The sequence below is a fragment of the Paramisgurnus dabryanus genome, chromosome 3, assembly GCF_030506205.2.
Source record: "Paramisgurnus dabryanus chromosome 3, PD_genome_1.1, whole genome shotgun sequence".
NCBI classification, from domain to species: domain Eukaryota; kingdom Metazoa; phylum Chordata; class Actinopteri; order Cypriniformes; family Cobitidae; genus Paramisgurnus; species Paramisgurnus dabryanus.
Genome location: NC_133339.1, coordinates 37,762,605 through 37,777,228, shown reverse-complemented (window position 1 = coordinate 37,777,228; position 14,624 = coordinate 37,762,605). Strand labels below are relative to the sequence as shown.

General features: G+C 35.1%; 2 protein-coding genes across 2 annotated transcripts; one reads left to right on the top strand and one right to left on the bottom strand.

The window, feature by feature from the left end:
* Positions 1-1,021: 1,021 nt before the first annotated feature.
* Positions 1,022-1,677, bottom strand: LOC135748919 (hemoglobin embryonic subunit alpha-like). Its single transcript, XM_065267627.1, has 3 exons — positions 1,558-1,677; positions 1,266-1,473; positions 1,022-1,170 (listed from the first exon to the last, which is right to left on the bottom strand). Exons 1-3 carry the CDS (start codon positions 1,650-1,652, stop codon positions 1,042-1,044), a joined length of 432 nt encoding a protein of 143 aa, XP_065123699.1. The 5' UTR covers positions 1,653-1,677; the 3' UTR covers positions 1,022-1,041.
* Positions 1,678-2,249: 572 nt separating this feature from the next.
* LOC135749685 (hemoglobin subunit beta-2-like) lies at positions 2,250-2,958 on the top strand. The gene is made up of 3 exons (XM_065268632.1): positions 2,250-2,383; positions 2,478-2,700; positions 2,797-2,958. The coding sequence occupies exons 1-3, from the start codon at positions 2,292-2,294 to the stop codon at positions 2,923-2,925; spliced, it is 444 nt and encodes a 147-aa protein (XP_065124704.1). The 5' UTR covers positions 2,250-2,291; the 3' UTR covers positions 2,926-2,958.
* Positions 2,959-14,624: the final 11,666 nt, after the last annotated feature.

The following is a 14,624-nucleotide window of genomic DNA, read 5'->3' as shown; positions in this document are numbered from 1 at the left end:
ATAACGAGATAAGTTAATTTGACTATAAAAAAAGATCAATATTAATAGTAATAATATAAAGCTATTTATAATATATAATTATTTATTTATTATTTTAGTTTGTAAATTTTGATAAGTTACTCGTGAAATGTAATACAAACTTTTGATTTTTAGTTGCACATTTATTTTATTTTATTTTATTTTTGTTATTTGAACAACACATTTTAAGTTGTCCAAATGTAGTCCATCAGTTAGAGTGTAGGTTTAGTAAAAGTTGTTTGATGTGTTTTATTTTAACAAATAAAGATTAATATACAAAAAGCTTACTTGCAGGATTTCTTTTATAAAGGGACTTTGGCACCAGGGTTAACACTCCAGATAAGATCATCCGCTCAAAGAAGGTAGATATTGTAATAATATAAAGCTATTTATAAAATATAATTAATATAATAGTAATTGTCAACTGTTAACTTATTGTAGCGTTAATACAATAATTTTGAAAACTGTTTTCATGTAGCCTAAGCACGATGTTTACGCTCAGAAAACACCGGCAGAAATTTTAATCTAAAACATATCTAAACTTTACAAACTAATTACTAAAGTACACTCCATTAAAACCCAGAAAGTACGTTTTCTATAAAGTAAAGTATGTATTAAATATTTATTATTTGTTGTTTTAGTTTGAAAAATTAAAGAAGTAACCCACGAAATGTAATAAAAACTTTTCTTTTTGAGTTGCACGTTTGTTTATTTATTTTTTGGTCATTTAAACAAGACATTTTAAGTTGTCCAAAATTAGTAATAATTTTCTCAACATGTGAAGTGTATATGCACCATTGCGAATTTTGTATTCAGACTGTGATATTTTGTTTAGGACAACACAGATGTATTTTTATTGATAGGCCTATGTGTTTTGTTGTTTGTTTTTCATTTGTTCAAAGCATTAAATAAGATATTTAGTCGAGATCAAATTTAACAAGCATTTATTTTGCATCACAGAAAGACAGAAAATTCATGCTGGCATTCGTCTGATGCGTCTGAAGTGAACACACTATCAAGTGCTTATCGGTACTTTTCGGCCAGAGCCAGAGCCAGGGCAGAGAGGAACTTGTCCATAGCCACATGAGCATCAGGGGTGAATTCAGTGGGGAACAAGAGGGCCAAAACCACGAGTATGTTGTGGGACAAAATCTACAGGAAAAACAAGAACAAAGGAGTTTAGTCTGGCTAAGAGCATATAACAGAAATCGTAACATAATAATTTGTATTCTTTCTATTGCACTTGCCTTGAAGTTGGCAGGATCAACACGAAGTTGGAAAGCATGAAGCTCACTGAGGCTCAGGAGTCCGGCAGTCAGGTCATCGATTTTTTCGACAGCCTGGGCAACGCCAGACATCACAACCTTTCCGTGATTCCTCACAGGGGCTGAACCGGGGCTCAGGTCCTTCCAGTGAGAAAAGTAGGTTTTGGTCTGGGGATAAACCACCAGCATCCTGTAGAGAATAAAAGCATTCAACACTAAATATATGTCTAGACAGATCATAATAATAAACGAGAGCCATTATAAATCAGCTTACCTAGAAAGAGCATCGTGACCAATGTCATCAGACTTTCCTGAGATCTTGGCCCAGAGGTCTTTGACGGCAGCTTTGTCTTTGGCAGTGAGGCTCATTGTGGAAGGATGACTTTGCAGCAAACTCCTGTGAGCTGACAGTAAGAGGGTTTGGCTTTTTATACTGCTGTCAGGCAGAAGATAAACCCAAGTCCCTCCTAGACTTGACTCATCAAATTTTGGTCGTTTGCCATTATCATCTTTCACTTTATTAATAGCATTGAATTTAATGAATGACATGAAGGGCCATTCTCTTAAACTATGTATTTGGTGACATTTTTAGAAGTTTAAGTGATTTTTAACAACAACATTTCTTTCATTTTTTGTATTTGATGTACTAGTTAAATAAAATGTTAACAATGTATTCATCTAATTAAATGTTAACGCCTTGACAATATATTCAAAATTTCAAAATCAGTGCCACTCTTAAAAATTCCGTGTGTTTCCAAACAAATAAAAAAACGTACATTCTTTCAAATAATTTAAAAATAACCGTTTTTGTATTGAAATGGTTTAAATGTAGAGTATTAAACACAACACAGCATCAAAACCCACAAATCTGATAAGCATATCTTGGATTGCACACGACAAGAGGCGTGGTTTCGATGCGCATTTAAAAGTTTCTGAGAGAAGCTATCTGTTCACAGGACTTCTAAGCTTGTGTTAAAGACACTTGTGTGAAACTCCACAGTCGCAAACATGGTTCAGTGGACAGACTTTGAGCGCACCACTCTTCAGAACATCTTCTCCAAAGTAGACCTCGATGCCCTTGGTCATCAGGCATTGGCAAGGTATCAAACCCTGACACTTACAAAACCAAACTAATACAACTAACTTTTAAACTTCTAACATTTTACCTGAGTGTTTCTCCTTTGTGTCTTTCAGATGCCTTGTCGTCTACCCCTGGACCCAGCGTTACTTCGGTAAGTTTGGAAACCTGTACAACGCCGCTGCCATCCTGGGAAACCCAAACGTTGCTGCTCACGGTAAAGTTGTCGTTGGTGGATTGGTGAAAGCTTTGAAGAACTTGGACAACATCAAAGAGACATATGCCGAATTAAGTGTGCTGCACTCTGAGAAACTCCACGTAGACCCTGACAACTTCAGGGTAATTAAACATCCATTAAATCATACATTATTTCTTAGCAGTCTTGTCACTGATAAACTTGTATTTCTATATAACATCATCTGTGTCCATCCACAGCTGTTGGCTGACTGCATTACCATTGTTGTCGCTGCACAACTGGGAGCTGCATTCACCCCTGATGTCCAGGCTGCTTTACAGAAGTTCCTCGCTGTTGTGAACGCCTCTCTTAGGAGACAATACCACTAGAGACCAACAATGCTTTGACTGATAAACAGAGAATCTGACATCTGATGTTTCAACAAAACATTTGTTCTTCTGTGTTAAAGCAAATAAATGTTCAATATTTAATATTCAGTGCATTCTGTGATTTTTTACATTTATGGGTTCGCTGCCGCTTCAGACATTTTAAAATAATTTTTAATAGATGTTTATAAGACACAGCACAACACAATTACATTACCCTTCTCATACGGGCTTAATATTTTATCAATGCATGCCGCTATAATAATGCCCAAAGTTTATAGGTTCGACTCCCAGGGGAACACTTAAAATTATCAAATAAAATGTATGCACCGATTATATACATGTCTTGAATACAATATGAATAAAAGCATCTTTAATAGGCATAAATATAAATAATCAATTGTTAGAGTATTTCGGCATTATTTTAAACATTTAACATTTCAAATTTCAATGGCTAATAAACTATTTCTTAAACTATCTATAATTTTCAGTTTCAAGATAATAATGGCTGGGCTACTAAAAATTAAATTAGAAAATTAGTTGGAAAGTTAGAGAGAAAAAAAATGTTTTTGTTCTTGCAAACTTTTTTCTAAACGTACGTTTGATTATGTCCTCTTAAAACTATTTGTGTCAATAAATTCTATAATGTCAATGTCACTTTATTTGTATAGCACTACTACATACAACACTAGTTGACCAGTGTGCTTCACATCAATAAAAGCTCTAAAAATTATACATAATAGATAAAAAAAAAGAATCACAACTGTAAAACACCATACAAACACAAGATAAATATACAACATATTTCATCCTAGACCATATGCTAATCCAAAAAGGTGAGTTTTCAACCTAACCTTAAAAACCGATATGGAAGGAGAAAAGCGGATACTAACAGGCAACGCATTCCACAGTCTGGGGGCAGCTATCGAGAAAGCACGATCTCCCTTATTTTTCAGTTTTGTTTTCGGAATACGTAGCAGTCTCTGATTTGCTGACCGAAGAGACATGACTGGATAGTGTTCAGTCAACAAATCGGAGAGATAAGGAGGGGCCAGGGCCCGGTTCCCCGATAACGTTCACTCTTAGCGTGCTAAGAAGACTCAAAAAGATATATCTTACCAAAGTTGTTGATGTTCCTAAGTGTGTTCCCCGAAGTGTCTCTTAGGAAGCTTCTTAACACGCAGCCTCTAAGAACGACGTACAATGGCGCTGTCCCAAGTGAAGGTGCTGAATTATTTGCGATCGATCACTCAGGGATCGATTTTCCACTTCACGCGAATGTGCATTATGTCGTTAAGAAAGACAACACGTTATATACAAATGGAACATTACTCAAATTATTCCAGTCACATTTATTTTAACATAATTTATACGTAAAATATAGACTATTAATTAAATGATCAAATTGTCAGTAATACGGGTAGACGAACCGGGTATCCCTCGCTATTTATCCACCCTCCTTATCCCGTTGTGCCACTTGTGCCGCTTCTTGACAAGGGTTTTGACTTTAAAAAAATATGTAATACACTTTTATACGAATGTTAATGTACTTAACAATCAGAATTGATTGGCAAGCAGCTGCAGTATTTCTGTTTAATGCGGTATTGCTTACCATTAATGTTTTCAATAAAAAGCAACCTAGTTAGATAGAGAATATGGTCTGAGCAGCTCCATAATGAGTTGTCTTGGAAGGCGATTTTTTTATTTAGCCACGTCAGGCAAAATGTCAAAAGGTTTAAGGGTTGACGAATAAAAAGTTGGCATGGACTAAACAGTTACGCGGCCGGTGTTGTGTGGAAGTCTGTTCCCCCTATGTTTCCCTTTAGTGTAGTGTTTTTATAGCATTTTTATGACATTATACGTTTATTCTTTATATACATTGAAAGTTTTAATGGCTACTGAGATGTATGTGTGTGCATTTATGTAATGTATCTTGACTGTTCTTGATTATAAGTCAATTATTTTTACAGTATGAATCATATTATATGTTTAATATATAACAGGGACGTCGTTAGGCCTATTTTAGGGGGGCTGAAGCTACCCCAAAATGTTCCTAAGCCCCCCTAAATGACAGGGCTCTCAAGTGTCACGCATTGAGCGTGACAGTCACTCATTTCGGTCTTTTGTCACGCACTCCCGCCACACATTGTATTTCTCACGCAGAAAACTATTTATAATATATTTAATATATGCCGCAGGCCCGCAGCGCACAAAAGTTATCTGGTCGCGCCGCTCTCACTATGGAAACCGGCAGGAATCAAGCGCGTATCCCCTAGAGCCTGCCACTTATCAGCCAATCAAAAAAAAAGAAATAGGCTACACAATAGCCAATCAGAAAATAGCACTATTGTATCTGGGTAAGATTTAACGCAACAACCAATGAAAGGCGTCATGCTGCGTCAAGTTTCGTCTCCTCCCCTGATCTGAGTCAGCAGCATGGATTTAGCGCGTTTATCAATCCGCAGGGGGCCGAGCAGAGCGAACATCAGTAGTACAAGGTGTGTGCAGGGCGGACTGGCCATGTTGACCTGGCGGCTGTTCTGACCCGCCGTGCAGTCGTCTCAGGTTGACATGTGAAAGAGAGAGAGAGACAGACGCAGCGAGATGCTGCAAAATCAATCACAGAAATATTCTCCAGGAAGGGAGCAGGTCAGTCACCAGTAAAAGCACGCGTCTATATATTGCTTATTAACGTAACAGGTTTTAAAGTCATGTGCTGGCGTGATGCATTGCATTATGTACAGTTGTTGTACTGAACGCATCAGGCAGATCATTTCATGCAGCGAAACACCAGGTGATTGTGAAGTGTATCCTTTTATAAAACTAGTTTTTTTTGTGGAAAAACTGGATCAAACGTGCAAATTGAGCTTTTAATGGGCATTTCACCTTATATTTGCAGTAAAATAGCTTTTTTAAAATCTAATAATATAATTAAATTATAGCTTATTAAATATGTTTGTTTCATTTCATTTAAAATATTAATATTTTAACATTTGAACTCCTTCCTTTTAAAAAGTGTAAGGCACCTGTGTATTTGTCTTTGGTATGGTAGTATAATGTGTATTCCTAGTAAGTTTTTGAGGGTTCAACATGGTATTTTTAATATTAGCTTGGCTTGGTTTACCTATCTTAACATTTTAAACAATACTAAAACGTATCAACAAGTAAAGTAAAATAAAACAACAAGTAAAAGAAAAACGTTTTGATTAAACTATATCAGAAAGTAGTAAGTACCCATCCAGATTGTTTTATCCATTGTGGTAGCCCTTGCTTATAAAAAGGTTGGAGACCCCTGACCTACAGTATAGACATAGGGGCTGTTTCCCAAACAGGGCTTAAGTCTTATTCAAGACTAAAATGCCTGTTTGAGTTTTAGTTCTTAACTAAAAGTAGCTTGCACTAACATATCTTAAAATACATCAGTCACGTTGTTTTGTCTCAAGATGCACACCTGTAATATTTTTGTGCTTGTAAAAACTACATAAACATCCTAATATAACTAAGGCCTTGTCCTGGCTTAATCTAAACCCTGTCCTGAAAACCACATCATAATGCATCTTGACAACTCAGTATTAAGGTAGATCACTTGTTGGTCATTCCCCTTTTCTAAATTTTAGATCTGTATAATTTCCAGATTAACACAGTGGCTATCAACTAATAATATTAACCTATAAGATTAGCAAATCCGGTTTATGTTTACATTTATGTGAACACACACATTTATCTTATTTTCTGGTTAAAAGTTTATTTTGTCAAAAAAAATCCTTGGCTAAGGTTTCTATGTGAGCATAGAAATGCAAACAGTAAAATGATGTGTTTGTACTGGAAATGTGTACGTGTATTTACACAGTGAATAATGAATCAGGAAGTCTTCATTGTAAAAAATCTCCATTCCCAAATGAACATTTTCTAGTCCCATATATGACACACAGGGAATACAATGGAATAGTGGATTGCAATAAGGTTAGTAGTATACAACCTAATAGTTAAATAATATTTGGGGTGGTGGGGGGGGGGGGTATTTGGAGGGGTGTCACTCTTGCCTGTCTTCAAAACTTGAGAGCCCTGGTCAATAGCTTACCTGGTAAAGTATGCAGTGATGCCAATTTTTTTCTATTTCTTGTACTGCTTTTTCTCATTTGTTTAACTTACCAACTTTTTAGCTGTCTGACCTCTGTTTATGGACATTTTGGATGTTTCATGTGACCAATTTGCAGATAGCATTTAAGTCATTGCTTATAGAATAACTAATCAGGAGCAAAGTCTGGCCTAAATTCCCCCATGCAGCTTTGATGTGTCTAAAAGCTAACATTACAGTAACTTTTATTTAACAGAGTAGAAATGGAAGAGGAGGATATGTCTGTCATGTTTTACTTGTTAACATCTTGGTTTCTTGACTGGTTGTTGACATAATTGTAACTCAGATGTGAGTGCAAAAATTTTGCAAACACAAGTTACAAATACTCTGTGGGCTGAGCCCCCCCTGTCTTCCAATCCTAGTGACGTCCCTGATATATAATAATTATGTTTGGAAACATAACATTTTTAAAACAAACAGTACAGAAAAAAGAAAAGAAAAAGACAGGCTATATGTTAAAAGACATAAAACTGTCAAATATGAAATATTTAATAAATTGTATAATAGAATACATGATATTATTGCTTTTTAGTGTAACCAATTGAAATCTTTAATCTTTCTAAATAAATTATAAATGTAAGGTGATGAAAACGCAATAAACATATCGGGAACAGACTTCAATGAGGAACAAACACCGGCGCCGTCTTTGATTCATTAGTTCTGATACCAAATAAAGTCAACTGCATAAATAGTCCTGTATCCATTGCAAACATATTTTATTATAAGTCTTAAAAATGTCCATAACATAAAATCATTGTAAGCATACCATAGTTTGACTTGTACTGCGCTGCGCTGATTTCTAAAGACTGCGGCGATAGCGTTTTGCCCTCAAACAACGGTAAGAGAGAGCTTACGAATGGTCCAGACCAACCTTACGAAAGTGTGACTTACAGAAGATATACTTAGCGTACGAACGTTTTGGGAACCGTGCCATAGAGTTAAGAGAGAGGTTAAGGAATAGGTTAAGAACTACTTAGCGATAAGAACGTTTTGGGGAACCGGGCCCAGACCATTAAGAGATTTAAATACTAAAAGGAGAATTTTAAAATCAACCCGGTACCGTACAGGTAACCAGTGCAGAGAGCGTATAGTACAGGAGTAATATGGTCTCGTTTTTTTGTTCCTGTCAGAAGTCTTGCCGCCGCATTTTGTACAGTCTGTAATCAAGTCTTGATGTTAAAAATGCGTGAATTAATCTTTCAAAATTATTAAAAGATAGAACAGGTTTAACTTTAGCTAAAAGACGTAACTGGAAGAAACATGATTTAACCACTGTGTTTATTTGCTTATTAAATTTTAAGCCATCATCAAAAACAAAACCCAGATTCTTGACCCAAGGCTTTGCAGGTATAGTTAAATTACCTAATGTTATTTGATTAGGGGAGTTTATAGCACCAAAAACTATTGTTTCAGTTTTATTTTCATTAAAATTAAGGAAGTTTAATGATAACCAGTCTTTCACTTCAGATAAGCAAACCCTAAGTGTTTCCAAGCCATCAGTATTACGTTTAAGGGGTAAATAAACTTGGGTGTCTTCTGCATAGCAATGAAATGACAACCCATGTTTCCTAAAAATGGATCCTAATGGGAGCATATATAATGTAAAGAGGATGGGAGCTAAAATAGATCCCTGAGGAACACCACATGTTAGAGCGGCCGCCTCTGACGAATATTCCCCAATGTTAACAGTAAACTTCCTATTTGACAGATAAGATTTAAACCATTCTAGAGCAGCAATACCCGCACAATGCTCTAAGCGGGCAAGAAGGATAGAATGGTCTATTGTATCGAACGCCGCACTCAAATCAAGCAATACAAGTATGGTACTAACCCCAGAGTCAGCAGATATTAAAACATCATTTAGGACCTTCAGGAGTGCAGTCTCTGTCGAATGATACTTTTTAAAACCTGATTGAAAAATCTCAAAAACCTTATTTTTATCCAAAAAACTCTGCAGTTGTTGCAACACTGTTTTCTCTAAAATCTTTGAAATAAAAGGTAAATTAGAAACAGGTCTAAAGTTTGCCAAAACATTTAAGTCTAAATTTGGTTTCTTTAGAAGTGGCCGCACTATTGCATGTTTCAGCTCTTCTGGTACTGTACAGGTTTCCAGACATCGATTTATTATATTTAAAAGATAAGGTCCCACTGCATCAAATACTTGTTTTAAAAAAAATGAGGGAATGGCATCCATAATGGAACCTGACGACTTTAGCTGACCTACTATTTCTTGTAGATGAGAGAGCGAAAGAGGTTCAAACTTCTTGAATTCTGTCACACAAGCTATAGAGATAGAAGGGTCAATAGAAAGACAGAATATACCCGATCTAATGTCACTAATCTTATTGACAAAAAATGTAAGAAAATCGTTACACAGAGCCTTTGATACTGCCGGATGCTCATAACTGGGTGGATTTATAATAGAGTTAAAAGCCGTAAAAAGAGTTCTTGGTCTATGGTAGTTATTTGAAATAAGTTTTGTAAAATAGCTGGATCTTGCTGCTCTCAATGCCTTTTGGTATTTTAACAGTGACTCCCTTAATATTTCTAAAGACACATGAAGTTTATCTTTCTTCCATCTACGCTCTGCTCTTCTGCAGAGCTGCCTCAAGGAGCGAATGTTGTCATCAATCCACGGCTCGGCTCTTACATTTGATTTTAAAACCTTTACTGGAGCAACTGTGTTTAAAACATTCACACACGTAGAATTGAACTCTGACAAAAGCTCCCCTGCACTTAATTCATACTGATTTATATCCACAACTTGCATAATATCACAGAAAGCTGATGAGAAAACTGTACTTGTAGTAGAGTTTATCAATCGTGATTTACGAACCTGTCTTTTAAAAATGACAGGTTTAAAAATATAATATTATAAAGTATTCTTTAAACATTTTTATTTTGTAACATCCTGTACAACTTTGATTGGTTTTGTAAAAGTTGGTTGATGTACTCTAGATAAGAATAACTAGAAAACAGCTAAATGAATAATTAGAAAAGAATAATACTAAAAGCTTATATGAAATATTGGATTATATTAAAAACAGATGTTGGCAACAGGGTTAACACTCATAACTAGATAGCTTTTCATTTGCTTCAAATAAATTAAATAATAATAGTAATAATATACTATTTTCAATTAATGTGAGAGTATAATATATAGTAAAACAGTTTATATATCAGTAAATGTTAACGGTCAATACACATTAACGCTAAAAAAATTATTTGGTAAATAACATAATGTTTTTATGTAATCTAAGCTCATTTTAAAACACCAGAAATCGGATTTTTTTATTATTTTGCAGCAAATGCTGTGAACTGTAAGGGGGTTTTGATTTTTAAACTGACCCTTAAATATGACCTGTCAAATTTTGGTCGATTGCCACAGGCACATCATATTCCACTTTTTGAACAGCAGTGAATAAAGACAGAAAGCGGCAAAGTGTTTTGTTGTTAATTTTGTTGTCCGACATTTAAGTGGTAACGTTGCGCGTTAAAACGCATATTTCAAATCGTTAAATACAAACACATGTATATATTTCGAAGGACTTTGTATCTTATATCTGTCTTTTTAATAAAGTATAAATCATTAATAAGCTTGTTTTAAAATTCACTCAGCTCTTTCAGTCTTACCACGCCTTAAGGGGAAAATGGGTGTATTATCTTTGCAGCTGCAGTGCTTATCAAAAAAAAGGTCGATGGGCGGTCTCATTCAAGTCTCAAGATATAGATAATACTGCAGCTTTGCAAGGTAAAAGTGGTAATGTGCAATTATTACCTTAAAAAAAAAACATTTCCTTCTAGTTGCAATCCTGTTAAAATGGCTTTATTCACATTTGGTTTAATTTAAATGTAAGTTAAGTCAAAATAATAATCTAGGCAATAGTTAAGTTTTTTATGTTATAACGTAGTTCTTTATTTAACTCAGCATAACAAAATGTACCCTATTATAATTATAACCAAGAAAGAAAGAGAATTTTTAAATCATTGCCTTTCTGCATTTATTCATTTGGCAGACGCTAAAAGCGCTATTTCATACAGTGTATTACAATGTAAACTCTTAACCTTTTGGAGTTATGCATTATATGCATTACATATGGACAGCAGAAAACAATCCATTATTTTAATACGTCTGTTATAAGTTTTGGGTGAATTTTTCCAGTTATATTAATTTATGTCAAACGCCAGGCTGGTTTGTAATTTACTGTAAACTAACGCGGAGTATTTCAAAGTTTCTCGTTGTAATCTCGTCCGTGAAATACAATGTCAATGGAAAGCAGCATATACTGCATCAATGTGTAAGCTATTTGCACATTTTTAATAGGCTAAATATTATCAGTAAAACTTATGAAACATTTCAGATATAAAATAAATCAAAATTTCTTTTTGGAGATTGCTGAAAAAAGCAAGAAACTAAACGTATTGTTTTATAATCCGCTTGTTTCAGCACTGGACAGCGCCACGTATTAATTATTTATTAGGTTGCATTAACAGGCCATCTTCGCTATGAGATAATAGACACAAAGGCCTAAAAGCAAAGTCAAAGTTGTAAGCCTACTAAGAATTATTTATAAGAGTTTATAAACATTGCATTACAGTAAAATAATCCTGCAAAAAATACCTTTTGCATGCCGTTAAATTATTTTTAGTGACTATGAATGTTGAGGAAGCGTTGGCTATTGTAAGCTAAGCTTGGTTAGCAAAAAATGTAGGTTAATGTAGGTTAAGAAACCTACCTAACAATCTCTTTGCACAGCCCCAACTCGCCCTAAAAATGTAATAAAAATAAGCAGTGCACGAAATGTATTACTATGCAATTAGGGAACTTTATATATTCAACCCCATTACAAGTTGGTTGAAGATTTGTGGGGGGGGGGTGCGTGCGTGCGTGCGTGTGTGTGTGTAGATGAGACAGTGCATGGGTTTCCATCCAAACGTGAAGCGAATCTTTTCAAGATTCCCAAAAAAAGAAAAACAAATGCCAAATTAGGTGAGTTTACATCAAGTTGTTTGAGCTAGTGACGTATTGGTAACCTACACTCTAAAAAAAATCCGTAAAAAAACGGACAAAGTTCTGTGTAAATCTGAAGGAATTTTCCGTATTTATGTTTTACAGGCGTTTATCCGTTTTTTTTAAAAAACATGTTGCATTATGGGTGCAACAACTCCTGCTGCAATCTTTCACTTTTGCCTCTCTATCACCATCTCTGTTTGAAACCTAAAATTACAGCTTGCTTGCAGAGTTCTTTTCTAACATGGATGATGTTTAACTTCTAAACAAATGCTGTCAGAACAAGATACAAGTGTTCAACTATTCCAGCATCGACACATGTGATTTAGTAGACAAATCTTCTTTCTGACATGACATGTAAGTCAAATATATATTTACCACAACATTTATCACATTAAATCTACAGTTTGTGTTTGTTTTAGATTCATTTGAAGTCACCACTATGGTGATTAGTGTTCCCTTTAGTTAGGCTTTTGTCCCTTGACCTTCCAGAACTGACTCTGCTCTTTTAACATTACAACAGTGTTTTTGCTTGTAGCAGTTACAACTTGTTTGTTGCTTGAGTAAGGGAAGTGCCTATTATGTCATCTGAGCTTGGTTGTTTTTAAGTTATGCTACCTAGCATTTAAATATGAAGTGATAAAATAAGAATAAAAACTGAAGTGATAAAATAAGAATAAAAAACTGAAGTGTATAGGAGTTACACACTATGCTGATCTAATAAGACACTGTATTGAATAACATTGAGGTAAGGTATCAATTGTATATTTTGCTTCACAGACACATCAACATTTTGGATACAAATCTCAACAATGGTGAGAGTAAATGTTAAGAAAGAGTTTTCTACAATCCTGGTACCCAGCATGCATTGCGGCATAAAGCTTTGTTGTTGATTGTCACCATTGTTGCGTTTCATAGGCAGATTGAAGTGTCCCTAAAGCCTACGGAAAATGTTCTGTAAATCTACGGATTGTTCTGTTTTTGAATAAACGGAAATGTCTGTGAAATAACGGAAAATGTACCGGTAATTTTCTGCCAGGACATTATCCGTTTTTTTACGGATTATTTTTTAGAGTGTAGTAACCAACAGTAAACAAAACAAGGCACGCTTAGAAAATGGAGACCGGACTGCATGCAGTCACAATCGGATAAGTTATTAATTTATTAGCAGTGCAGCTTGTAATTGCTGAATGCTGTGCACAGAAGAAGAAATTCGGCATTTTTTATGAAGGCATTAACAGCAAGGACATTGCGACGGCCTCGAGCCCCATATATGGTAAAGACACCGACAGCGGAAACAGCAGTTCCGTGGGTTTACTGTTTGCTACATCAATTAATTCGGCAAATGCGTTTCCATCTCCAATTATTCGCATTTACCTTTTTCGCATAGGTCAAAAACCATTTTTTTTTATTTTTTTGCGAATTAAGGGGTTTTTAATCGAAATTTTTTCGTTTCCAGCACTCGTTTTGATGCTTCAAAATGCGCATAAAATCATGGTGATGGAAAAATGGTTACTGTGGCTGGGTTTCGATCCAAACGTGAAGGGAATATTTTTCAAGATTCGCAAAAAGAATAATAAACAAACAAAATGCGAATTATTTGCGCTTCTATCAAGTTGTTTGAGCGAATGGCGGTGGTATAGGTAATACCATCTTTCAAACGCATAATTCGCTTTTTTGTTTTTCTTTTTTGCATCTAGCTGAACCGAAACCCATCTACAAAATCCTTTTGTAGACAACTTATATCGTGGATTATAGGCCTATTTTGCATTATATATATATATATATATAGTATACCTAAAAAAGACGTGCCTTTTTAGGAACATTTGTTAACCTCGATTTGCCAAATAGGCTACTTGATTTTTATTGATGCATCTATAATTATATTTAAACATTTAAAAATAATTCACATTTCTATTGAATAATTTATTTGTTCTCAATTTAAGAAAAATGTGACAAATGTTCAAACTTATATATTAACATTTATTTGCTGAATGTCTGTAGAAGCATCTAAACCAATAAAATAAGAATCAAAACTATGTCATTTAGAACCAAGGCCGCCTTAATGCACAGGCTTACCTGTGAAGCCCAGAGGCCTCTCAAGTTCAGGGGCCTCCCAAGTTCACGTTCATATTGTTTTGTAACTCGTCAGGTTATTTGTCAATCACTACTGCACGTTACATGGCTGCTAATTGGTCCGTGGTAACTTACCGTGAAATAAAATATCAGACGTAACAGATTTTTCTATTCCGCGTAATGTGCGCGTTTTCAACTTGGCATTCCTACATGTTATCTCTCTGTGCTCGTGCTTTCTCTGGCATGCAGAAGTCTCTCCAACTGTGCGCAAGATACTGTGCCGCCAAATAAAGAAAGGAGTACCCGAACATATTAATGCTGTTCGTTGTTATAAAGTTTAAGTTTACTCGCGTTTATATCAGTGACGCGTGCGCAGCTGTTGCAATGTAGTTTGACGCGATGTTAGCTCACAGTACACATCTGTTGGTTTAGAAAGACGACGCAACGGTAAATGTGCAAGTCAAAGCGCGACAAGAC